Source organism: Sceloporus undulatus, chromosome 1 (genome assembly GCF_019175285.1).
Source record: "Sceloporus undulatus isolate JIND9_A2432 ecotype Alabama chromosome 1, SceUnd_v1.1, whole genome shotgun sequence".
Classification (NCBI taxonomy): Eukaryota; Metazoa; Chordata; class Lepidosauria; order Squamata; family Phrynosomatidae; genus Sceloporus; species Sceloporus undulatus.
In genome coordinates, this window is record NC_056522.1 from 342288501 (window position 1) to 342316178 (window position 27678).

General features: G+C 41.3%; 1 protein-coding gene across 1 annotated transcript in view; it reads left to right on the forward strand.

Annotated features, from left to right (window-relative positions):
- Positions 1 to 19078, forward strand: part of ADCK1 (aarF domain containing kinase 1) — a 179545-nt gene extending 160467 nt beyond the window's left edge. The window contains exons 8-11 of the mRNA XM_042468428.1: positions 13042 to 13191; positions 14431 to 14628; positions 15691 to 15884; positions 16903 to 19078. Coding sequence (XP_042324362.1) covers positions 13042 to 13191; positions 14431 to 14628; positions 15691 to 15884; positions 16903 to 17071 — 711 coding nt within the window. The 3' untranslated portion in view covers positions 17072 to 19078. The remainder of the gene's footprint in view (positions 1 to 13041; positions 13192 to 14430; positions 14629 to 15690; positions 15885 to 16902) is intronic.
- The last annotated feature ends 8600 nt before the right edge of the window (positions 19079 to 27678 follow it).

Consider the following 27678-nt stretch of genomic DNA (forward strand, 5'->3'; position numbering starts at 1 on the left):
TATTGTAATAATTCTCTTTATCCTTGCACCCAAGGCATTGAGCTATTGCATTCAGGGGTTTACATTTCATTTCTGTCACCTTTTACTTTTGCTTCTTGTCTGTCCTCCACTGCTTGAAGAGTTTCATCTGTTGTCTATTGAGACATCTCTTTCCTTTTGGGAACAAATAGTATCTTTTTATATTCCTCCCTTACAATATCCATGGCTTCATTCCAGAAGTCTTCTGGCTTGTAGTCAATCGGCCTTAATAGTGCAGATCTGTTTTTCACATGATCTTTAAATTCTGTAGGTATGTTCTTTAGATTGTATTTATGCATGATGGTTGTCTTAGTGTTCTTCTTTAGCTTTACTCTAATTTTTCATAATAGTAGATCATGGTGCCACAGTCCACTCCTGGGTTGATTTTTGCAGAGAGAATGGAATTTCTCCATCTTATGCTTTTCATTATGTTGTCTATTTGGTATGTGTCCATGTATACAGTTGCCTCTTTGGTTGTATTAAGAATGTGTGTGTGGTGAACAAAGTGTTGATCTTGCAAAGTCTAATCAGGTGGGCTTCTGCTTCATTTCTTGATCCTAGCCCAAATTTTCCTAGTCTTTGATTTTGCTGTTTCTTATTTTTACGTTCTAATCTTCAATGATTAACAAGTCCTGTTTTGGTGTTTGATCATTTTCTTCCTGAACTACAGCACAGAATCTTTCCATTTCTTCTTCTTCTTCCTCTTTAGTTGGAGCATAAATTTGGATTACAGTTATATTGGTGGGCTTTCCCTGAAGTCTTACTGTCATGATTCGTTCTGACTTGGCATTATATCTTTTGACTGCTTTTGCTACCTCTCTCCTCACTGTTAATACCACCCCATTTCTTCTTAGATTTTCATTTCCTGAGTAAAACACTCAAAATGTCACATTTCTGTCAACTTTCATCTGCTCATCCCAAGTATTACAATGTTTATAACTGCCATTTCTTGTTTTACTAACAGGCTGTACAGGCTGGCAGTAAGCACAGTCTTGGGGGTGGCATGGGGATATGGCATTTGGCAGACACACACCCTGACGCCACCCCCAAGCCAAAGTCAGACTACCTGCCTGACCACACAGGTGACGATGTTACAGTGCTCCTTTGGTGCGGCATTCACATGTCGCATGCCAAAAGGAGCTTGGAAGAGTGCCGCTGCAGTGGAAAGTGCACCCTTTTTCTGGGCCAAAAAGAAGCAGCATTTTGCCACTTCTTTTTGACCCAGAAAAATTCTGGATCGGGGCTGTGGCATTTGGTTGCCTTGGCCCCAATGTGACACTCAAAGGGGCAGCAGCAAGCCACTCCTTCAGGGCAGTCTGTTTCGCCCCAAAGTCTGGCTTCCTCTGATTCATACTTCTTGCATTCTAGGTTCCTATAATATGTGTTCTTCAGACTTTCCCTTCACCTCTCAGCATGTCAATAGCTGAACATGCTTTTGGACTTGAGTCCATTGGTGTCAGTAGCCCAGCACTATTCTGCTTTAGCACTGTAGCTTGTTGTGTGCCCTCTGATTTGAGAGTCTCATCTTCTGGCACTACATGTTGTTCCATTATGAATTGTGTCATCATATGGTTTTTGTACTGCTATCCAATACATAAAGCCAGTTATGTGTGATAAGTTCTTCAGCTAGTGTGGAGCAATAATTTAAGATAAGGTTTCCTCAGAGTGACAGTTTACCTCTACTTGACTTTAGTTTTTATGTAACAAAGAAGATGTTATGTGTTTTGAATCTTTTATTAATGTGAAATGCATTTCTTTCCAATATTGTCTCAGGATTTGTTTATTTCTGTTTTTCCTTTCGGTAAGTAAATCCCAAGAAATGGAGAAAAACCGTGAAATTCATTGGAATAGACAGAGAACAGGAGTACACACTGAATCATAACAATATCATTGCCGAACTGTCCTGTTTCTCCAAAATATGTTTGACTAAGAATAAAAGAATTGTTCTTATTGGTTTTTGTTGTCTATTATTGTTGATGAGGGAGAGGATGGATCTTAGTTTTTGATCATATTACAAATAAAAATTTCTGTATGCATCATTCTTCCTCTGTGTATTTCTTTCTACTTTCTCTCATTCATTTCTGGAGTACTGAGAAATAGAATTCCCCCCCCCCCCAAAAAAAAAGGAGGAGGAGGGGAAGATGGAGATGTTTCCTTCTTTCCCAATCTCAAAATGAGAATAGGGATGTGGAAGCAAAACATAAAATCATGGATGGGATTTTTCATCCTGATTCTGGTAAGCTTTTTAACACAGTAATGGAAGATCAATTTAAACACCATTTTAGAGTGAATCTAACACCGTTGTATTTTTTCACTAATTTTACTCTAAAGGATCCATTGTAGGCCCTGTAAATCCGAAGTCTTCCCTCCCTTAATTTAGTTATCTAAATTTCTCATGTGTCCTTTCTAGAGGTCCTTTTCTCCGAAACACTAAATTAACAGTAACTTTATTTCTTTTGATTATGCATCTGCTTCCAAGCAGTTTAGATAAAGCATGTTGTACTGCAAAGACTCAAACGTCCATAATTACTGATTCAGATAGCTCTGACACCTACTTGGTAGATTTGATAGCCATGTCAGAACCTGTGATCTTCACAGCCTTCAGTTAGCTACAGCAAGCGTAGAAATGCTACTGTATGTTTTGTAGTTGGTTAGAGAATGTTCATGGCGAGCAGAAATAATCATTCTAGCAATAACAAAAAAAAAAAAAGAATTATTACATATATTGCGGTATGTATTTGCAACTCTTCCCTTTGCTACCTCCACAATGATAGTAAATTGTGAATTTCACGCATTTCACAGTAGAGTTTCTAAGTATTCTGTTTCTCCTCACTTTGAATAAATTGCCAGTAGCCTATTGTCCTTCCTTAAAGCTTCTTTCCGCAGATTCTCAAACATAAATGGGCTTGGTCAGGGAAAAACTGGTAAGATTCTGCCAACTAAGAATTGGAGGCAAAGGTTTACCATGGGCCTTAAAGGAAACAGATCACAAAATAAGGACTTATGCTGCTACTTTCCTGTTGTTGTTTGCCTTTAAATAGTTTCTGATTTATGCTGCCCCTAAAGAACCTATCAGGTTTTAATGGCAAGTTTTATTCAGAGGAGGTTTGCCATTGCTTTCCTCTGAAACTGAGAGAGTGTGATTGCCTTAGATCAACCAGTGGATTTCCATGGCCGAGCAGGGATTTGAATCGTGGTCTTCCAGAGTTCTAGTTCAACATTCAAGCCATTACATCATGGTAGCAGTCCTGCCACTACATTTATCTTAACATAAATTTTCTTCCATGCCATATGCCATCACAAGCAATATGATCAGTTGGGCTAAACTGGTACCAGGGAACCCCAGTTTTGATATTGTAAGAAGTGTGCTAGTTTTCTTTTTATGTGGAGTCATTTTCCATGGTGTTGCATCCATAAATTACTTCAAATACCTGCAGTCTGTAGCAGTAGAGTTCACTCTTATCATCTCAGGATTCTTCTACTTCATTTGGCTGAATGTATAGACCAAGCTAAAAAACCTTGCTCTTGCAGTGGGTTTGGAAATCGATTTTTTCCGGCCACTAGTGATGAATCAGCTTTGTTGTTAGTTGCTTAGCTGTAAACATTAACTCTTTATCTGTGCCCAACATTTTGCAAATATGTTTCCTAGAAAGCAAATCCTCCATATTTTTTGCTTGCTGTGTGATTCCATGCTTCCATTAACAAAGGATTCTGCAGAATTGTGATGTTGAGCAAGGTGAAGTGTATGGACCCCACATGTCATGCTGCCTTTACTCATTTCACATGAAATGTGACTGGGGAACTACAGCGGCAGGATTAAAGAAGAGACACGTTCACTAATCCAATTAACCTTCGATTAAGGTTCTAAAATCGATGCTATTCTTTTGGCCTGAGGAGGTAATATTGAGCCCTGAGAAATGAGCAACATCACGACCTTTACTTTTAATGAGATCAATAGAAGTTAGTGTCGCTGTCTCTTAAAATAATTGGCAAATATTATGCTCAAATTACGGCCAACAGCTAGTATCTAAATTGAAAGGGACAAGAATAAACAGTTACAAAAGGAAAGTACTGAGTGTTCACTGTATGGTATTTCCAGGGTGAAAGTCAAGTTCTGTATCTGACAACTGAGTTTCCACAGAGAGGACCTTCAAACAGCCAAAATCTATACCTTAAAGGACTCTTACAGTCCTTCCTGATCTTGGGAGACTACTATGGGAAGGCATGGATTAGGTCAACTGCTTTCTTGGTATCTGGGCAGCCTTTCTGTGAAGAAGGAGCTTTGATGGTAACTTGTGTTACATCTGGACTAGAAAGTGACAAATCCAGATCATAAGGCTATGTTACCTTTCCCTTGAGAGCAGAAACAATTCTGCACTTGGTTTATTGTAGCAAAGATGTTTCTGCTGTGAGGGTCAGTGTTTCTGGCTTGGTAGTTTATTTTTCACCCTGGGCCACTTAATAGATTCCAGACCCCCTGTCTTAAAGTCTGAGTGCCAGCGTTTCCACAGACCCCAACACAATCTTATGTTTGATACTCTCCACCACAGCCTTGTTTGGTTTCTGGAATAATTTCCACTCAGGCAACTCCTGAAAGCTCTTCTCCCCTTGCCATCTCCAACTGTTTTTTTTTTGGGGGGGGGTTGTTTTGTTTTTGTGATCCCAGTTAGTATGCATCCCTATACAGCTCCACTGAGCATATCACTCTTTGGCCAGATGCCTCTATATTGCTCTTTCTGATGCTTCCTCCTCCCATACATGTTTCATCTTTTTTTCTGCTCAAAATGCAACTGGTGGACAACTTTGGTCCTCCAAGTATTTTGGACTGCAGTTCCAAAATAGTCACTCACTATGCTGGCTAGAAGGCTGTAGCTAAAAAAATACCTGGAGGGCCCACAACCAAGAGTTAACCTTTCCTTCTCTAAGACACTGAGCCTACTTGGGCTCCCTGCCCTTTGCTTCCATTTTCCAATCCTTCTATCCCTCCTTCAGCAGTTCAGTTGCTTTGGACCCCAATAGGCCAGCTGACATCTACTTGATCAATGCTTCCAGGGCTCCATCCATTTCTCTTTAGATGTGGAGGTTTTTTTGTATTTTCTTTTGTTCTTGGCAACCTCCCTGCATGAGAAGAACCAGCTGACAGCCAACTTCAGAGGCATTTAAACAAGCAGGTAACTGCTTGGATTTTATTCTCTGTCTTGACCTGCCTCCAGGAGCCTCTGGGTCTGAAGGCTCTGATGGAGAAGTTTGAGAGCCCAGGAGACATGATAGGGCTGCAGAGCTCCAGCAGCTCTTCGAGGAGAGCATGCAGTCACAAGAACAGAGTTCCCTGCAGCCTCAACCTTCAGATGAAGAGCCAGACTTACCAGTGCCTATCCCCGCGGAGAGATGCCAGGAAAAAGACACCAGCACTCTCAGTGTTTAAGAAGCACACTGCAAATAGGGAACACTTGCGAGCACTAAATATCCCAGAATTTCCATCGGTCCAGCATGGCTGACAACCATTCCTTTCCTTTGGAGAAAGCCATTCCTTGATTGATTGCCTGTTGCCTCAACCTCTGCCTGTTCTTTTCGATTATCTTTTGGACTGCTTTCCTGAACTGAATATTGACTCATGAAGGACCTGGTCTGGATTAGATGACTTCTGCTTTTCTACTGACACCTTGGTGAGCTAGATTCTCACTTCCTCTGCTTAAAACCTACACAAGATGCTGAGGCTTCAGGCTGCAACTTTGGTGAACCTCCTAAGCACGAAACAGGACATTCTCTCTGATGTCTTGTAAAAGAATTTTGCCAAAATTTCTATTTGATTTAATGTTATATGTGGGATTCATGTCATCACACCCAGAACAGAGGTCACCAGCAGTGATAAGATAGAGGGTTCCATTAATCCTAGAAGGTTCAACAATCTGAAGATGTCTGGAGTTTATTTGGCAGGGTATTTATACTGCAAATTAATATGGCTAAACTGAGGTTGTTATACTTTGGACATACCACTGTGACTCACTGAAAAAGATGATAATACTCAGTAAGGTGGAAAGAAGCAGAAAAAGAGGAATACTGCATTACAAGTGGATTGATTCAATCAAAGAAGCCACAGCCATGAGTTTGCAATACCTCAGCAAGATAGTTGATGACCAGGGGTCTTTGAGAGCTCTCATTCATAGGGTTGTCATAAGCCATAGTCAGTTTGACAACGTATAGCAAAAACATGTAATCTTGGGAATTGTAGTTCTCTGTATAGGAAAGTAGGCATCATTAGCAGATTATTCTAAGCACCCCACCACACTATACATCCTAGGTTTGTTTAGCAAGAAGTCATGCCTGTTAATGTGGATACATAAAAATGTAAGTTTGTACACTCACTGAGGTCGTAAGAAGGGATACCAAAAACTGGGTTCTCAGATTTATTTTTCAGCTCATTTCTCCTTGTTTCACAACATCCATTACTTCTACTTTGATCATATATATGAAATTCAAGATTTCTTGCTTAAATTCCTGATTGGCCAATTGGTCCAGAAAATTAAATGTTGCAGCTGCTGTTCCCTAATTAAATGAGCATTCATCTTGTCATTAATACAGTGTAATATTTTGACATTTATCTTCTTTTGAAAAAAACAAAACAAAAACGATTGGTTTCTGTTCATGCTTGAAGGCAAACTCAAAAGAGGCAAATGCAGCCAGAATAAAGTTTTGAGTGATATTTCACTGGAAATTGTTATTCTCTAGTCTCTGGCAGGCACAGATTCACAATTCATCTCAGGTTCATTAATGCTTTAACCTTAGGCTCCCAGGCAGATTCACAGTTATGTGTACACTATTGTGAAACTATGTATCTGAACAAGCATACTCAGACACAACCGTTTCCACAACCTGTTGGCCTTTGGATGCATTAGACTACTATCTCGATCATCAGCAAGGTCAAATATCATGTTAGGCAGGGATGATAGGATCTGTAGTCCAACACATCTTGAGGAGGATTAGTTGCAGAAAGTTTTTCAGATGTATCGATATACAAAAAGACTGATGGCTCCATGCCACCCGTTTTTGTCCCTCATCGGAGCCGCGTGAACCGCACTGCGTGGCACCAACATGTACCCTAAAAAGAAGCTGCCTAGAGCGCCCTGATGCTGCCACTTCCGGCGAGCGCCGTTTGAGCATGCGGACACCTGCACATCATCATCGTGCACCCCGTGTGGGCAGGGCTGCAGCAAGATGGCACACAGGTGCCGCTATTAGGGCTGGGCGCAAATGGACACCCAGCCCTATGGAGCCCTTAAATCAGCCCCAGGACAGCACTTTTGCCCATCTGTATTGGGCCTGATGTCTCTCATTTCCTCATGTTCTCTTTTCCACAGTCTCTCTCATCACCTCTCACAGACAGATACATTGTCTCTTTCCTCACTTTGAACAGAGAAATCCACAGGGAGAACTGGGCAGCACGCACAACCTCAGTGATATATATGCTGCCTCTCCACACACTGGGCATAGATAGTGACTCTTATTATCTCGGCTTCGTGATTAATGTTGATGAACATATTTAAATTTCTTCCAGTGTTCTGGCTGCTGGCTGGTCTTGATGTGCTCAGAATCCCAGAAAGCAGGCTGTTTTCTAGGATGCTACAAGGGTGTGTGTTTATGTGGATCTTTATCTGGGTGTCTCTTTGTCTCATGCTACCTATTTTGCATCGAAGTAATACATCTTACAGGGAAAGGCCTACCCCACATCCTAGGCTCTTAGAAGATGTTGGTTCTCAAGCTCTTAGAAAATGGTGATTTTGATAAAGGGAACAAATATTCAAGATGGAAGTTCACACAAGGGTACATATCACTACAGTACGGTTCCTTCCCTTTAGTCTTTGAGTCTCATGCCTCCTTTTTCTGAATTATATTACCTCCTTGTGGGGCCTGGCATTCCATGAAGCGGTGTAAAAAGATCTTGGTCTACAAGCTACCTGAAATTTCAGTCCTAGGAATTTATTACAGATTGAGTCCCTCTTATCTGAAATGCTTGGGACCAGATGTGTCTTGGATTTTTTCAAATTTTTGAATATTTGCACATACATAATGGGATATCTTGGAGATGGAACCCAAGTCTAAACATGAAAATCATATATTTTTCTTGTATACCTTATACATATAGCCCAGAGGTAATTTTATACCTAATATTTTAAATAATTTTGTACATGAAACAAAGTTTGTGTACACTGAACCATCAGAAAACAAAGCAGTCATTATCTCAGCCACCCATGAAAAAAGTTTTGGATTTTGAAGTATTTTGGATTTCAGAATTTTGAAGAAGAGAGACTCAACCTATTTTTGAATTGTATCAGCTTTTCTTGCTTTTTATTCACCCATGCATACTTCAAGAAACCTCTTGCATTTAAAAAAATATATATATTTGCTTTAAGCAACAAGCAGGGGAAGCTAACATGGAATTACATAGATCTGTCTCAGCTTCACAGTTACCCCTGACCAGCTCAGTGCACTCATCTGGACTGACATTCCCAGTGTTAAGAAATCAGTTCTAAGTGATTTAGAAATACTGTCAGAGACCCCTGTGGGACAGAAGGTTGGATCTCCTGAGGTAGAAGCCTCTAGTGGCTGGCCTTTGTGTAGAACACACTGAAGAAGTTCATTTCTCCAGCTTTGTTCTGTGCTGAAACTAGGTGTAGTTCCCGACATCCCCAAGACTTTGTTTAGCACCAAACACTGACAGACTTTACTGTTATAAGATAAAATGTATTGATGGTAAATGATGCAACAGATGGCATCTACAGAAAAATATTCCAAACATTTTGCTGATGAGTCCAGCATCCCAGACATACAGTGGTGGACTCAATTGGGCCTCTAAATAGTTAATTCTACCCACACTATCCCTGACCAGCAATTTAATTCCCTGCAGCTACCTATAAGGAACCTCTAGGCTAAAGCATCCCTCCCCAGGGCAAGGACAATTGGAGATGGACTCTCAAAGATTATACAGCACAGAAATGAACAAAGAAAAACAAAAGGTGCAAGTGTGACTCCCCCCCCCCCCCCCCAGTTTTACATTCTTATAAAGAAAGATGAATCTAATGAAAGCTTATGGTTCACATGGGCTTCTTTGTGTGTGATTATATGTTTACTTCTTATTTTAGTATCTCTTTGTGTAACAGTTGACAAGGGGAATTGTTTAGTTTTTGTGCGGGATCTACTTCCTGCTGCTCCTAAGATACTAGGCAGAAACCTCTTTAGTGGTGGCATCCTGATTACAGAATACTGGTGGGCTAGCCATCTGCGAATTGGAGTATCCCTAGATGGCCCCGCTCCATTATCATCAATGGCAGCACATGCACTCAACCATGCTGACACAGCCATGTGCAGGTCAGCATCCATTGACAATAATAGCACTTGAGTTCAGACAGCCCTCTGGCTCATGCTAGATTTTGAATCCTGACATCAATTCATGTATAGTATAGTGGTGTATAGTATATGTTCTATAGACTGTAGAATTAAGCTAAAACTAACAAAATGAATTTCAACAGGGATAAATGTGAGGTGCTACATCTGGGCAGGAAAAATGAAATGTGCAAATATAGGATGGGTGGCACCTGGCTGGAACATAGTACATATAAAAAAAGATCTAGGGATCTTAGTAGCCCATGAGCTAAACAAAAGTTAAGTGTGATGCAGTGGTCAAAATGCCAATCTGTCAGCATCAAGAGGAGTATAGTGTCCTGATCAAGGGAAGTATTATAGTCATGTCATACTGCTTTGATCAGACCTTACATGGAATACCGTATCCAGATTCTGGGCACCACAATTCAAGAAGGATAGTGACAAGCTGGAACATGTTCAGAGAAGGTTAACCAAGCTGATCAAACCACTCAGTGGAGTTTTTGCACCAGGTCCCCTACCACATCTTTTTTGCAATGCCACAATGATCCAGATCTTCAGTGGTGAGAACTCACTATTGGAGAGATCCAGATGGTGTGGGAAATCATTTTGAAAATGGAGGCACCTCCATTTGCAAAATGACCTGGCTCCTCTTCCTCCTCCTTCCTCTTCCTTCTCCTCCTGCATCTACTGCACCACATCCTCCTCTTGTCCTCCTTTCTCTTCTTCCTCCTCTTCCTGCCCCCAGCTGTCACTTCCTACCTCCCTCTCCCCCATCACATCATCCCTCCCCTTGCTCCCCCCTCCTTCCACAATCAAATCTTTCTGTGGCATTCCCCAAGTGTGAATAGCAATAGGGATACAGTGCCACAGAGAGATTTGATCATGGCAAATATACCAAAATAACCCAGTTTCCACACTAGGTTATTTCCTAGTGTGAACAGGCCCTGTGAGAGTCATTTGTCAGTAGAATAGATTGCCTCAGAGGATGATGCTTCAGAGGGTGATACCTCAGAGGTTGGATGGGCATCTTTCAGAAGTGCTTTACTTGTATATTTCTGCATGGTAAGGGACTAGATTGTCCTTTGGGCTCTTCCAACTCTCAGAGTGTATGGTACTTTGTACGTATTTGCTCAATGAGATGATCTTTGCAAAGTACTCTTGGAATCATAGAATCATGGAGTTGCTAGAGACCACAAGGACCTTCCAGTCTACCCCCTTGCCATGCAGGAATGTTGTTGTGTTGTCGTTGTCATCATCATCACCATCATCATCATCATCATCATCATCATCCCTTTCCCCAAAACGAGGACTCAGAGCAGCTTACAATGTTAAAAAACAGTACAGTTAAAAACATACAAAAGTGATACATTAATACACAATCAAAGCACTCCCAACAAATGGCCATCCAGCCTCTGTTTAAAAACCACCCAAAGAAGGAGATTCTACCACTCTCAGAGGCAGTGTGTTCCAGTGTTGAAGAACTCTTATTGTCAGGATCTCTTAAAATCCAGCTTCCGTACATTAAGATTGGACATATGTTTTGTTTGTTACCAGTTTCCATGCAAAATCTCACTCCTTTTTCTGACAGAGTTTTATAGTTTGTTGCATGTTTTGTGATATGTCAGGGATCATTTATAATAATTGTTTTTTAAATGTTTCTTGGACAGCCTGCTGTAGGCTGTCTGTATCTTGCTGGAGGTTGTCAGGCAGCAGCTTGTGTGTGTGCTGATATGCACAGTGCTTGTGTAGGGCTATTGAAACCTTTTTAACCTGAAACCTTGAAATATTTTTCAGGTTATCTCAGTGAGCCTTGCATAAAACATATTATATCTAAAGCTCACAAAAAGTTTAATTTTTTTCCAATCACAATCTCTCACAGAACCCCCAGATAATTCTTGCTGACCTCTTAGTGTTCCAGGGAACCCTGGTTGAGAAAACATGGGCTATAATAATAGAGGGATATATATGCCCCAACTCCAGGACTGTTTGCTGACTCTGAGCTGCCTTTTTGACTTTAATAAAATGTTGTGGCGATAAGGATATGATTGTGGAGTGGGGTTGATGAAAGGGGATCAGAAGCAGTGACAGAATGATTTAAATAGCTTTGTGGTGTCACTTTATCTTTGTAGGCATCATCAATCAGACTAGCATCTGGTTGAGAAAGGAGGTATGGAGGGTGGCACAGTCAAAGCAAAGAAGGGACTGTGATATTCTCATGTGTACTAGATGAAATAATGGAGTCCACTTTCATAAAAAGCATTTAAATCATTTCTGACATATTTTCAACAGCAGAATGATGGAATCACGTTGATTCAGATTTAGGCATGCTGGAAGGCTATATGATAAACTATATGTTATGACAAACATGTGGATACCACTGAAATGACCACAGATGATTTACACAAGTTTAAAGCAGACAATGAAGGTGTTGAAATAGTTGAAGACTATCTTGTCTCAGTCATTAATCAGAATGGAAACTGCAGTCAAGAAATCAGAAGAAAACAAGGAATTACAATGGCAGTTATGAAGGGACTAGACAATATCCTAAAATGTAATGATATATAATTGAATACTAAAGTTAGGATTGTCTGTGCCATTGTATTTCCCATTTCTATATATGGTTGTAAAAACTGGACAGTGAATAAAGCTGATAAGAAGAAAATCAACTAATTTGAAATGTGTTGCTCGAGAAATGTTCTACAGATACAGTGGCTTGCTTAAAACAATGACAAATAAATAGATCCTAGAGAAAAACAAACCTGAACTCTCCCTAGAAGCCAAGATGCCTAAACTGAGACTGTCGTACTTTGAATATCCTGAGAAGACATGACTCAGTAGAAAAGGCAATAATGGTTGGTAAAGTAAAAGGCAGTAGGAATAGAGAAATAGATTGAGATGGATAGACTCAATCAAGGAAGCCACGGCCTTGAATCTGAAATACCTGAGCAGGGGTGTTGATGACAGGGTGACTTGGAGGACTCTCATTCATAGGGCCACTATGAGTCAAAGTTGTCTTGACAGCAATTAACAACAAACCACTGAAATTAGCAGCTTTGTGTTGAGCTCCTAACCCCGTCTTCTTAATGTGACATAAAATTTAGTCGTGTCCTGATATCACTGTTATGCATTTCAGAAGCAGCCACATTTTTATCACAATGTGCAGTGCCACTATGATTATCCATGTTGAAAAAGAAGATCTGGAACTACTAATATGTATCTTTAAGATCTTGACTATAAACTGGAATGAAAAAGTCTTCAACTACCGCATCTTTTAGTTTAAATTAGCATTTTTTGGAGATCCTGGTTTGCTGCATTACATGTTTTATGAATTATAGCCACCTCATAATAAAGAAAAACATCTAGGCAGGGAAATGATCCACTTTGTATCCTTCCTATTTTGCCTTGGAGCACCGCCTAATTTTTTTTCTTATGCATTCACACTCCTCTTGAATATTTATGGGGATGTTGTCTTCTCTATTCCCAAAGTCATCAAAATGTAAAGGAAATGACAGCAGTTTCTCTTTCTCTGGTAAACCATGTTCCTTTCTAGAGCTGTTATTCCTTGGCACATGAGCTTCCTGACTTTAATACCATTGCTTGTCATGGCCATGTCTCATTCTGTGACTGCTTTTCTCACTTTAGATCTCTCGCAACCTGGGAAAATTATACAGTGAAATGATTTTTGTGAATGGCTTTGTGCACTGTGACCCACACCCTGGCAATGTGCTGGTGAGGAAGTGCCCAGCTACGGGCAAGACACACATTATACTCCTGGATCATGGACTCTATCAGGTAAGCAGAGGACAAAAAAAGCAGATGATGAGAATCTTTTTGCCTGTGTGAAGCGCAGCCACAGGCCAAGAAGTATTCCCAGGCATGGTAAATTACCTGGTAAAAGGAACCTAGTGTGGTGGACAACCATTAGTCCATTGTTTCCAGCTTGGCCTGGATCAACAGAATCTGAGACTTTACAACCTGCACCAGGAGAATTTCACCTTTTACGGGACATCCTGGGACCCTAAGGCAAAGTTGAACCACTGTGTTGGGGACCAGGGCCAAATTCCCCCAGACCTACATGACCAGTCCCCCAGTACAAGCCCAGATTCCCCCATTTTCCTCTGCAGTTCCTCTTGGCCCACAAAGGTGACCAGCTGAAGCCTGGGGGAGCCTTGGAGAATAATGTAAGAAAAGGCAGGAGAGTGATTCGCATGGAAGGGCCAGCCACCAATATATGCCTGTATAAGTTGCATGAAGTATTGCAGGAATTCTGGTCCCATGAGACTTCCCTCAAGATCTGGCATGGTATTCGTACTAGATCTTGATCAAAGTCTCATGACAGCATTGCTGTCTCAATACTTCAAGCTGCTTGGAGCCTACAGTAATCACAATGATTGTTTGAGGAAAGCCTGGTGCAACAGGACTCATCTGGGCAGCATTGGTGGAAATCTTCAGTTCCCAGTACAGAATGGGTCATGTTGTTCTTTCATGCCATTTCAGTATTAAAGATGAGGGAATTCTTGGGAATTTTTTTCTTAAAAAACAAAAACAAAAAAACAAAAGAAAAGTGGCAACCATAACATTACCACTACTTTTGGTAATCCCAACTAGATTTGATCCACTGAATCAACTGTTAAATGCTAAACCAATTTAATATGACTATTCTGTTTGGGAGTCCCAAAGGGATTCAGATCTTAAATTCTAACCTTGTATCAATCTTCAGATTTTGCTTTCTCCTATATTCACATTTTTAAAAGAAAGACAGGGTATAAATCCAATAAACAAACAAACAAAATCTCACATTTTCCGCTATTATGAGGAGATTTCTCTATTTTGGTAAATTTGTATTTTCAAAAAACCAAATGAAACAAAATTCTTATCTTTCCCCTGCTATGCTTGCTTTTGTGCAACATTTTTGCATGTTGTATCAAAGAATTCTCTATCTTCAGTCCATTATGTTATTTAAGCCTTTTGTTGGACTTTGCCTTTTGGATTAATTTTCTTTCTTTTAAAAAAATTATCCTTTCTCCTAAGGTCCTGACAGACACTTTCCGCTTGGACTACTGTCGGCTTTGGCAGGCTCTGATCAAGGCTGATATGAAACGGGTACAAAAATATAGCCAGCGACTGGGAGCTGGTGACCTGTACCCCCTCTTTGCGTGTATGCTCACTGCCAGATCTTGGGAATCAGTCAACAGGGGTATTGACAGGTCGCCAGTCACAGCTAAAGAGGTACATCCTTTGATATTAGTATTTAGCAGAACATTATGTTGAAACTTGATGTAATTTGGATAAGAAAGCCTGCATAAGAATCCAGGAAGCTGCTTTGTCCTTTGCATCTCTAGTTAAAAGAGTTAAAAGCTCAGTCCTTTGCATCTCTAGTTAAAAGAGTATTAGTAGCAAGTATGGGAAAGATCCCTGCCTGATACCATGGTGCTACTAATCCGAGGAGAAAGTATTGGACTTAATGGATGACTAGTATGAATATACATAAGGTAGCTTCATGTGCACAGTTATTTAGTCCTCTTTCCTGATATGCAACTGAATATGTGAGCTCCTAGAGGCTGTGCAGAAAACCTTGGTAGTGGTGTGTGATGTTCCATTATAGCTCTAATTTCACCAGGATTCTTGTAGAGTGAGATGGTCAGGCAACTAATGACTGACTACAGAGCATGAGTTTGTCAGTATAGCTGTATTGTCAGAGCTGGTTTTGTTGTTGTTGTTTTTCTTTTTTACTTTTATCATAAGTGGCTGATTGATTGTTCTCTATACAAAGAGAGAACATCTTCCATCCTGGGGGGAGAGAGGGGGTGAGCCCAACGACAAGAGACTGAGCCCTCCCTCCATGGCAACAACTGCCATCTTTCAGCCTGGAGGGAGTGAGGGGGATTGGGGATTGGAAAGGGGCTAATTTTGAATTGTATTCTGTATATATTTTTATTGCTGTAACCCGCCTGGATTCCTTGTGATTGGGCGAGCAATAAATAAATAAATAAATAAATAAAATTATTATTATTGTTGTTGTTGTTGTTGTAACTGCAAATATGCCTAGATTATCCTCCCCCAGTAAGGTGCCCTCTGATGTGTTGGCCACAAGTTGTCATCATTCCAGCTAGGATGGACAATGGACATTTCTGCTGGGGATCATGGGATTTATAGTCAAATATATCTGGCAGGCACCATGTCAGGGATGGCTGCTCTAAATTATGGCATGTGGAAAGAGTGAGAACCAACACTTTCCATACGAACCACTTTCTTTCCTTCTTCTCTATCCTTCCAATCTGACTGTGCCAGGATGTGGAGATCCGGAACAATGCTGCTGCTTACCTACCTCAGATCACCAAGCTTCTCAACAATGTCCCTCGTCAGATGCTCCTGCTGTTGAAGACCAACGATTTACTGAGAGGGGTAGAATCTGCATTGCACACACGAGCCAGTGCCAGCTCCTTCCTCAACATGTCTCGCTGCTGCATAAGAGCTGTTTCCATGTGAGTACTTCTACCCATGAGACAAAATCCCAGGCTGCTCTTTTCCTAGACAAAGTACAAGGAGCTTTCTCTGTATATATTTAAATGTGATGGGGAAATGGACTTCCCACTGAATCCTTCAAGAGCCAGATGATGTCAAGGTATCTTATTGGTTTCTTGACTTTGCACACGAGCTTTTCTCTGTTGAGGAAAGACTCTAAACAATGACCTATCCTCCCTGCCATTACAGATGCATTCCTGCAGTTGGTGCCTGGGTCAGGAGGAGGCTGGTGCACACAGGCTTTCCCAGCCAAGCAAACTTGGCTCCCAGACACAGTTATTGACTTCAGTAACATTCCTGCAGATGGTGCTTGGGTTGAGGTGGTTCTACCTGCTGCCATCTTCCCCCCATACAGAGGATGTGGGACAATAGATGCACCTTGTTGTTATATCCATTCACAGGGAACACATGCTATGAAGATGGGGATTAGAAGAGATCTTTCAGAAGTAGGCAACTGTAATAGGGGCCAGTGTTTACAACACCACCCCATTTTCAGCTAAAAATTGCATCGAGAAATCATGTTCAGTAGCAACCCCTGGGCTTGTTTTTGGATTTAGACACAGGGTGGGTGTTTTAAAATAGTTCTGCTCCTGGAGGCTTCCAGGACCAGTAACTGACCTTTCTTTCAGGCATTTTTCAACTAAGAAATGAAGATTGTATGATGTTTTGTGCGTGTATGTGTACATGTGTGTGTGTGTACATGTGTGTGTGTGTGTGTGTCTGTGTTAGCAAAAAGGGTGTGACTAATCTTTCCTCAACCTCTGCTTGAGGAAATGAATGAAAGTATCATGTAAAACAACAGGCATTGATGATTTCTTCTGTACTCAGCCCAAATGCCTGAATCAGCCATCTTGAATCCTATTTTGGGAGAAAGACAGGATATAAAATAAATATATACATCGGTAATGCTCTTCCACTGACTTCCTACTGGTAGACTATATCTCTGTAAGATGCAATATATTCTTCTGTTTTGCCTAGGTATCAGAGGAGCAGGACGAACTCACCATACAGAAAGGCACAGATATCGCTTTCTCAGGCCCTGAGCTTGTGGCAAATCAACTTGTATGAACTCTTCCTGCATCTGAAAGGGTCCTGGCTGGGGAACTGGGTCATTGCTTTCCTGAGCTGGATGCACCGTTCTTCATAGTGACACAGACCGGTGGGAGGAGCCGGGCTCAATTTCTTTCTCATCTTTTTTCAACTGTAACATTCTGTTCATATTTATTCTGCTGGAGTTTTCTGGGTTCATTTTCATGTAACATATGGTGCTGTCTTTGTTGCCTTTTGCAGAGTCACTGTCCCTGTGGTACAAAAAGGGGAAAGTGCAAAACAGCAGCCAGAGCTCATGGGAGCCAGAAGTCCTGTGTTTCCAGACATAGTTCAGGGAAGTAGTAACTTGGAGAGAAAGCAGAAAGACTCTCAGTTTTCAGGTCTTTGGACATCCTCCAAATGAAATTCTAAAAGACTTTTAAAATTCTAAACTTTTTGTAGGTCCAGGATTGTTGATTTTTTTTAAAAAAGTACAATTAAGAAAATATAGTCTGGCTATAAAGTTTGATAGTGTAAAAAAAAAAAAAAAGCTGCAAAAGACCAGTAAGCCTCTAGCAACGCCCTACAATAGCCTTCCCATTTGCCAACAGTTTTCATAAGCCTTAGCCAGCATTGTCAAAGGGGTGATGGTAAGATACGATCTGCATGGTGCTTGAGTGGGAAAGATTGCCCTATGCACTTACTACAAAGTACTTCTATTCATCCTTCCTCACCTCTACTAATTTAAAAAAACAAAAAACAAGAAAGCAACTGGGCAAAAGTCTGGAATCCATTAATTCTGAATGGTCACAGCTTGAACAAGTTATCTTTTGGCCATGCTGGCTTGTGGCTTCAAGGAGTTAAGAGTTCAAAAAAGTAATTTTCCAAAGCTTCATGAATGATACTCCCAGTTATGACATGTTTTGAAAGCAAGGAATGGAACTGAAGATATTTGAATTATCTTCTCACATCTGCCACAAGTTAACTACAAAGCTTTGGACCTTTGGGGATAGTTTCTTTGCCTTGAATGTCCAGTGAGTAAAATGGAAGCAGAAATGCCAGCCTGCTTTGGAAGTGTTCAGAGAGAAAATACACTGTAGAATGGCAACATGTTATTATCTCAGAATAATTCAGAAGTCAAGTGTTGGTTATGTATATGTGTATTTGCAAGAGAAAATAAAACAGAGTGTCCTCCGTGGGGTGGAAAAAGAAGTATGTCTGCCTATTTGCTTTTTTTGTTTTTCAGCATTCTATCTCCTGTAAGCAAACTGTCACTCCATGGTGTTGACAGTGAAATCAGATCTCTTCAACTTCACAGATGTGCAGATGTAAGAGGCTGCTTTTGTGCCCAGACCACCTGGTGCTGAATCACATATGTTTTCAGAAGCTATTCAGTACTCTCTCATACATGAGCAGATTTGGAGTATGTCCACACTTTTCCCCATTGTTGACTCTTATTTGTTCACTAGTTTGTTTTAGAAAGAATGCAGACATTCCTCCTGAGAGAATGAATGAATGACAAAACCCAGCAAGGACAGCACAAAGCCTCATATTCTCATGCAGCTTAGCATGCCAAAATGTTATAAACAGGGACCATCTCTGTATGAAAAGGCTCTGGCTAATACAGATTGGGGAATGTGTGGCTCTCCAGATGTTTTAGACTACAGCTTCCATCGCGCCCAACTTACTTGGTTGATAATCAGGGTCAGAGACACTAGAAATAATATGTTAGCATCATTTGAAGGGCTACATATTTCCCAGCCCCATGCAAATGTATACTCTCAAGCCTATGACCCAGATCTTATAGGGCACATCCAACAACAGAACAGTTCATCTGAATAGAGACAGGGAGACCTTGCACACTACTTCATTCTTCCATCATAAAAACCTGCTCTGGAAGACTGAGAAATTCTCCAGAGCCCACATCCAAGCAGTGTTGAGAGCTGCAGGAAGAGGGGAAAGGAGCAAAGCTCCAGTGTTGGATTTTGGCCTTTACATAATAAATTATTTTAGGCATAATAGTAAAGCCCCATTTTCTATAGAATCGGGTTGATCAGTGGTTTTCAAACGTTACTCTTGTGACCCCGTTTACATCTACATGTGGACATCCTGCTCCCACACTGAATGTAGTATATGAATAAAAATAACTGTTAATTGTGCATATTTTGGTTTGCATATTCATGTATATTCGTATTTTAACATTTTATAAGGAAACAAAATTGCTCAAATTAGAACAGTTTTATTTACTGTACATACTCAACTATAACTTGACTTCAGTATAAGTTGAGAACAGGTTTTGGGGACAAAATTATGGATTATGATATGAATCATGGATAAGTCAAAGGTAAAATTTAGTGGCATGTAGCAAAGGATCTAAAGGCTGAAGCAAAGGAAAAGCATGCCAAAGACTTTACAAAATTCCAGCAGCCATAACTGTTTGTGCTCACACTGAGGGCTGGATGGATAGGAGAATAAAGGTGTGTGTGTGTGTGTGTGTGTGCGTGCTTCCAGGACAGAGTCAAGTCTTGCATTTCCCTCCCCTCCCCCTTTTTCTATAGTCCCTTTTACAATAAGAGTTAAGGTAGAGTACTTACATTACCCCGTGAATAAGTCAACTCAAGTTTTTGGGGTCAATTTGTTTTAATAAAACTTCTAGACTTATTACATAAATTCATTACCTAACTTAACATGTGTAAATTCTGTCCCACACACAGCCATACATATATCACAGCTCAGAGATACATACACAGTCATGTTCTTTTATTCTTTCTTTCACTTTCACACAACCATTTACTCTCACACACAGTCACACAGAAACATTCTCTTGTATATATGCAAGAATCATCAACATCATCATGATATCATCATCATCAAAATTTTATTTCTTAGCTGCTTTTCCCCAAGGGTCAAGGTGGGGTACAACATAGATTTAAACACATTAAATTAAAACACATAAACACAGGACATATTTAATCATCCAACATAAAATTTAAAATATACCAGTTTAAAATTCTTAGTTTAAAGTCAACTGGATAGGCCTTCCAGAAGAGAAAGGTATTTAATACTGTTTCAAATTCAGACAGCATGTTTAGCTGTTGAATCTCTCCCAGCAGGTCATTCCACAGTCTAGGGGTGGCCGATGAAAATGTCCTCTGGGTGACAGTTAACAGTCTGTTTATGGCAGGTTGAAGTAAAAGTCACTTACACACCAAGGTACCAAGAATGTGTGAGAAAATGCTAGTGTTATTGTGTGAGAGAAAGAGTAGCACAGTGTGCATGTGTGAGAGAGAATTAGCATGTGAGAGAGTTTGAGAATGTATGTGAATGAGTGTCCGGGAGGGAGAATTATGACTTGAAAATGTGCAATTAAGAATTAACTGGCTAAGAAGGTGTGAGGGAGAAGCAAGCAAGAAAAGCATACAGCTGAGCATGTGTGTGTACATGAGCAAGACAGAGGCTTGTATGTGTCACAAACAAAGAGAAAAGGGAATCATGTGTAGCACCCTTTGAGACTGAAAGAAATTCACCTCAGAGAAATGGGTCAGCGGGTCAGAGAATTGGTGTGAACAAACCCCTGTGAAAGTGATTGTGTGAAAGAAAAAGAGAAAGAGAAACAGTGTGACTGAGTGTGAGAGAATGAATGTACATGTGAGAGTGCTGGGTGTGTGTGTAGACAAATGGGGCCACTCAGAAGCTGGTTATGCTAGGCCCCCAAATCTTCTGCCACCCTGAACCTTCCAAAGACTGTTCCTTCTGTCCTTTGCTCCTGTCCAGGCTGGCTCTAGGTATTTGGTCACCCTAGGCAAGAAATATTTTGGCACCCCCTGTTGCCCCTCATAATTATTTTCACCCCTTGATTTCCTCTGTTTTGTTTGTTAAAGCTAAACATGACATAAAACTTAGGTTCCAATCTCTTGTCATAGTACTGAGAATTAGCCAAAAAGCCAAAAAATTATACAAAAAAAGCTGCCAACCGCCCCTAAATTTTGCCACCCTAGGCGGCTGCCAAGTTCGCCTATATGGATGAGCCGGCGCTGCTCCTGTCCAGACCTTGCCACCTGCCTGCCCACCTGTTCTATTGGACCAGGGGAGCAGCTTGTCATGTGCCTCTGCCTGCGAGTGAGAGTCCCTGGATATTTTCATTTTACTGTGGATTAAATGCCAGTAAAATGTCCTTGAAGCACGAGGGTGTGAAAGCCGGTCGCGCTTCTGAAATGTGAGTGAAGCGTCCCCTCGCTTCTACCACCATTGAATCATTCGCGGAGCAGCCATTTCCTATTAACGAAAGTTACTGTTAATAGGAAATGGCTGCTTCGTGAACGATTCAAGGACAACAGAGGTGAGGGGATGCTTCACTGATGTTTCAGAAGCGCAACCAGTTTTCACACCCTTGCGCTTCAGGGACATTTTACCAGTGCTTTATCAGCGCTAAGCCCACAGTAAGTGCCAGTGTGAAAATCTTCCATCTGTCTGTCAGTCTGTCCAGGATGGTGGTAGCTTAGGGCAGGAGCTAGTCCAGGCACACACTGTGCTCCAGTGGTTCGCAGGAAGCAGTGTGCTTGTGCTGCTCCTCCTCAGCCAGCCAGTTCAACATGCAGTTCATTCAGGAATGGAACCACTGGGGCAATTTCTCCTCTGACTCCAAAGACCAGCCAAAGCCAGGTGATGCTGGCAGCCCCAAGAAAAAGGTTCCACCAGCCTTATTTCTATTTTCCTGCCTCTCCCAAGTGGATCAAGGTGGGATTACAACCTAGTATAAAATTACAAATACAGGCAGAACAATAAAATGTATAAAAAATTAACAATTAAAAACAAGGTATCAATAGTGACTATGAAGTGAAATATTCTAATCCTGTTCAAAGGAGGTGGATCTGTGTGTCTTATACAAGATCGGTTGGGTATGTTCGCCAGAAGAGATCCATCTTATCTGCCCTCTTAAAGGTATCCAAGGAGTAGGGTAGTAAGACAGATCTCTTCTGGGAGACTATTCCATATCTTGGAGTGGCTGTGGTAAAAGCTCTTTGGGAGTTGAGGCTAGTCTAGTTGTTTTTAATTCCAGCAAAGTCTTCTCCATTGTTCTGAGAGTCCGGGGCAGATTATGTAGCGCGTTCTCTGCTGTCGCCCCCAAACTCTGGAACGACCTGCCGGATGAGACCGTCAGATAACATCATTAGACAGCTTTAAAAACGGTCAAGGCGGATCTCTTCCGCCGCAGCCTTTCCAGATTAACCATCCCGGCCCAGGTTCCCAGGTTCCTGATTCCCTCATTCCTCCCGTGGCTCATCTTAGTGATGGTTGAGATCAACAGAGGGTATCCGGGTTTTTAGTTTTAACTGCTGGTTTATGCTTTGTATTGTGTTTTTAATATGTTATACTGTTTAATACGTCTTAAGGGGGGGAGGGATAAAGTGTTTTTAATTGTCATATTTATATTTTACTGTTGTTAACCACCCCGGATTGGGTTGCCAGAGGGCGGTATACAAATAAATATTATTATTATTATTATTAATTCTATTATTATTATTATGGCCGTAAGTAACTCGGGCCCAAGCCATGTAGGGCTTTAAAGGTAATAACCAACACCTTGTATTGTGCCCAGAAGCAAATTGGTAGCCAGTGAAGATCTTTTAAAATTGGTGTTATATGGTCAAACCTTGAGGAGCCGGTGGCCAACCTGGCTGCCATATTTTGTACTAACTGAAGCTTCCAAACTTGGTACAAGGGTAGCCCCATGTAGAGCACATTACAGAAATCAAAATGAGAGATTACCAGAGTATGTACTACTGCTTCAAGGTCCTTTTGGTCCAGGTAGGGACACAGTTGGCGTATCTTTTGTACAATCTTTTAATGTCTCCCCAGCCCCCACTTTTCCTTCTCATGCTGGAAAGGTTTTTTTTTTTTAGCAGCATCAGCATTGGGAGGATGGCAAAGGAGGGCTGGAGAAACACAGACTTTTGGTGTCAGGTTGCAACAGTGTGTCTGCAATAAACAGTGCTTCAGTTTGAGCTGGGAAAGAATGGAGTTGTAGCTGATCCTACTGTAGCTGTGGATACATCTACACTGCAGAAATAACACAGTTTGAAGTTGTTTCTAGAGTTTATCGCACGGGCCCTAAAATGCGCCCATAGTGTTACAAAATGCGCATGGGCACGCATGGAATGGGATGGGGCTAAGAACCCCATTTTACTGCATGAGGGAATGCTGCCACTGCCACTGGGCGTTCCAATTGTGCCCTCCCTCTGTTCCTGAGGGCACAATTTCTGAGAGCTGTGCACGCACACATTTTGTAGTGCTATGGGCCTGTTTTAGGGCCTGTGCGATAAACTCTGTCTCACAATGGAACTCATACATATAGATACACATATACAGTCGCCCCTCCCTTTTCATGGACTTAAAATCTGTGTTCTTGCTTATACATGGACCTCCATTAACCCCAATGGAGCGTGCCCCCACAGCATGCACCCCCTGTGTGCTTGCGGGTACACGCCCCATTCAAGCCTATGAAGTTTGAATACATGCGAGTCTCCGTTTTCGGGGGGGGGGGATGCAAGATCAGTGGCAATTTAGGTATGATAACATCTGGGGGCCTCCTAGATCATGAATTCAAGCCAGAAGAGGTAAGCCAGTTTATTTGTTAATGCAATAAGCTCCTACTGAAGAACCATTCATTCAGCTGCTTAATGGTATGTCAAAATTAACCAGATACTGAGCAAAAGCAGAGGACAAGTACAAGTAGCATTGCAACTAGGCTGAAGCTGAAAAGATGTTCAGGGGCAGACATATGCAGAGGTGAAACAACAATCTGAAGCCGTACAACACAAGCCACGACCCTGAATTTGCAAGACCTGAGCAGAGCAGTTGTTGACTGGGTCTCTTGGAAGTCTCTCATTTCCAGGGTTGCCATAAGTCGAAGTCAACTTCAGGACAAAGAACAACAAAAACAGTGTCAGAATTATGTGTAATGTTCCATTGATTCAATAGACCTGCTCTGTGGGTGTGTGGTGTGATATGCCTTCAAGTCGTTCCCAACTTATGACAACCGTAAGGCGAACATATCACAGGGTTATCTTGGCAAATTTCTGCAGAAAGAGTTTGCCATTGCCATCCTCTGAGGCTGAGAGAGAGTGGCTTGCCTAAGGTCACCCAGTCGGTTTTCAAGGCCATGCGGGGATTCAAACCCTGCTCTCCAGAGTCATAGTCCACTGCTCAAACCACTACACCATGCTGGCTCTAAATCTATGATGGACTTTATTGGATTTACTCCATTGAAATCAAGGTTGTTTATGACTTACTTTCCCAATGCAATTGGGTTTAACTTGTCTCCTTCCGTAATGCTGCTGTGACACTCAGAAAAAAATGATTCCTAGCTGCATCAGTGGAAACTTTTTTATTAACTTCATTGATGAAGCAGTAGGTGGGATGTTTCTAACTGTGGCTAGGGGAAATGAAGAAACCTACTCTCTCTACACATGCTGGCCTTGAAATTAACTGAAGAAAAAGCAAAGCTATAGCTACAGAGTACACATTTCAGCACAATGGGAATTTTAGTCTTTCATTTATTGGGTTGTTGAAAAAATACAAAATAATGTTTATGGCAGATATTGAATATGCAAAAGCATTCTATAAACCAGGGTGGTGAATTCATAAGGCCCTCCAGATGTTATTCTATTAAATTAAATTCCAGTATTTCTCATTATTGGCTAGGCTACTGAAGTGGAATTAGCATGTGCAAAGCCATATTGTAGGTTCCGTTTCACTACCTAAGGCTGCTGGGCATTGCAATCCAATATCTGGCAGGCTATGTGACTCCTTTCCCTCCATTTAACTGCTGAGGTTCTGTGTATGTGTCATTCAACCTACATGCCATATGTGCCCATTAGGTTGTCCTCTCGGTGTACTTCTAAAAGACTTCTGTTCAAATATCAAGGCTTTCAACTAAGCAGATTCCTTCTTGTTATAAGTAGTATATTAGTTAGAAATGGAACTACTTAAGACTCTCACTAGGTAAGCTGTTGCCCCTTTCTGATAGAACCTTTTATACAATAAAATAGCAGCTTCTATCTGGTTAGCATTAGAACTGATTTCTTCAATAATTTCCCAATGTTCAGATTTTGGGGTTGACTATTCAAAATTTTCATCTTCTTCTCTACTTTGTATTTTCAGGCAATATCTGTTTTGCTCACAAAGAGCTTCTTTCCAGATAACCTGTCACTTGCATGACTAGGCCCTGCCCTTAAGGGTAATTTTTCTAGGGACACAATGTCATTTAGAGGGTTTGTTCCATGCATTTCCCTTGGCTCCCTCTGGTGGCCCAGCAGCACAATGCCAACTGAAGTCAGGGCCATTAAAAAGTTTGCAAGTCTTGGTTGAATTGATGCATCAACAGTGCTTTCATCAGAGGGTGCTATGTATATTTTCTTATTTCCTTCAAGTCCACCTCAAAATTCAGTTTTTCCAGAATGCTTTTGGAACATCCCCTGCTTCCATTCAGCCATAGTAAAAGAAAATGAAATAATTATATACAGTTTCTTCTCCTGTTGACTGATGCCTCTATTCCCCTTCTGCTTGTTTCCTGTAATTGTTTTAGTGTAAAGGCTTTGGGGCAGGGATCTATCAAATCTTTCCTTGTAGGACGCTATGTACACAATCAGTGTATGTGGATTGTCCAATAGGCAAATAGTTGCAAATGGCTGCTACAGGCATTGGAGTGAGGTATGAATACCACAGACGTGGAACAACTACTAAGGAAGATCACGGAAGAAGGTACAAAGGCAAGCTTACTGCTGAACATAAAGAAAACAAAAATAATGACCACAGAGGATAAACACAAATTCAACCTTGTCAATAAGGAAATCGAAATAGTAAAAGTGTTCCCATATCTTGAATAAAATATTGATCAAATCAGGGACTGCAGTCGAGAAATCAGAAGACTAGGAATGGGGAGGGCAGCTATGAAAGAACTAGAAAAGATCCTAAAGAGAAAAGCTATACAATTGAACATGAAAGAATTGTACAAGCCACTGTATTCCCTATTACCATGTACAGATGCAAGAGCTTGACAGTTAAGAAAGTGGATAAGAAGAAAATAAATCCATCTGAAATGTGCTGGAGAAGAGTGCTCGGGATACCATGGACAGCCAAATAAATGGGACTAGAAAGACAAACAAGTGGGCCTAGATCAGATCAAGCAAGAAATCTCCCTGAAAGCCAAGATGAGTCTGTCTTAATTTGGCCACATCATGAGAAGGCATAACTCATTGGAAAAGGCAATAATGCTAGGAAAGGTGAAGGGATGTAGAAAGCAAAGAAGACCATGTGTTAGATGGATGGACTGTTTTAAAGAGGTCATGGGTATGAATTTACAGGACCTAAGGTGAGCAGTGGAGGATAGGGAGTCTTGGAGATGTCTCATGCACAGCATCACCATGAGTTGGAATTGACTCAAAGGCAGTTAACAACAAAAACAACAAATCATAGAATCATAGAATCATAGAGTTGGAAGAGACCACTAGGGCCATCCAGTCCAACCCCCTGCCATGCAGGAAATCCAAATCAAAGGATCCCTGACAGATGGCCATCCAGCCTCTGTTTAAAGACGTCCAAGGAAGGAGACTCTATCACCCTCCGAGGGAGTGCATTCCATTGTCGAACAGCCCTAACTGTCAGGAAGTTCCTCCTAATGTTCAGGTGGAATCTCTTTTCCTGCAGCTTGCATCCATTGTTCCGGGTCCTGTTCTCTGGAGCAGCAGAAAACAAGCTTGCTCCCTCTTCAATATGACATCCCTTCAAATATTTAAACAGGGCGATCATATCACCTCTTAACCTTCTTTTCTCCAGGCTAAACATCCCCAGCTCCCTAAGTCGTTCCTCATAGGGCAAGGTTTCCAGACCCTTCACCATTTTTGTCGCCCTCCTTTGGACACATGGCTCCAGTTTCTCAATGTCCTTTCTGAATTGTGGCGCCCAGAACTGGACACAATATTCTAGGTGGGGCCTGACCAAAGCAGAATACAGTGGCACTATTACTTCCCTTGATCTAGACACTATACTTCTATTGATGCAGCCTAAAATAGCATTGGCCTTTTTAGCTGCCGCATCACACTGTTGACTCATGTTCAACTTGTGGTCTACTTGGACTCCTAGATCCCTTTCACACGTAGTTTCATTCAGCCAGGTGTCACCCATCCTATATCTGTGCATTTTATTTTTCCGCCCTAAGTGCAATACCTTACATTTCTCCGTGTTGAATTTCATTTTGTTAGCTTTGGTCCAGCTTTCTAGTCTATTCAGGTCATTTTGAATCTTGATCCTGTCCTCTGGGGTATTAACTATTCCTCCTAATTTGGTATCATCTGCAAATTTGATAAGTATGCTCCCAATTCTGTCATCCAGGTCATTGATAAAGATGTTGAATAGCACTGGGCCCAGGACAGAGCCCTGTGGGACCCCACTGGTCACTTTTCTCCAGGATGAAAAGGAGCCATTGTTGAGCACCCTTTGGGTTCGGCTGGTCAAATGAATTGGTAAAGGGTGAGATGAGTTTATTAGTGGAAGCAGCAGGGAAAGAGTAGATGAATCAACGGAAGCATGGAAGGGAATCTCTTAAAAGTCACATTTTGTTCTGTTTCCTTTATGAGGGGTGGAGAACCTTTGGCCCATCAGATATTTTTACCAACAACTTATTCCAGCCTTCCCCAGCATGAATAGTTGTAAGGGAATGTGGGA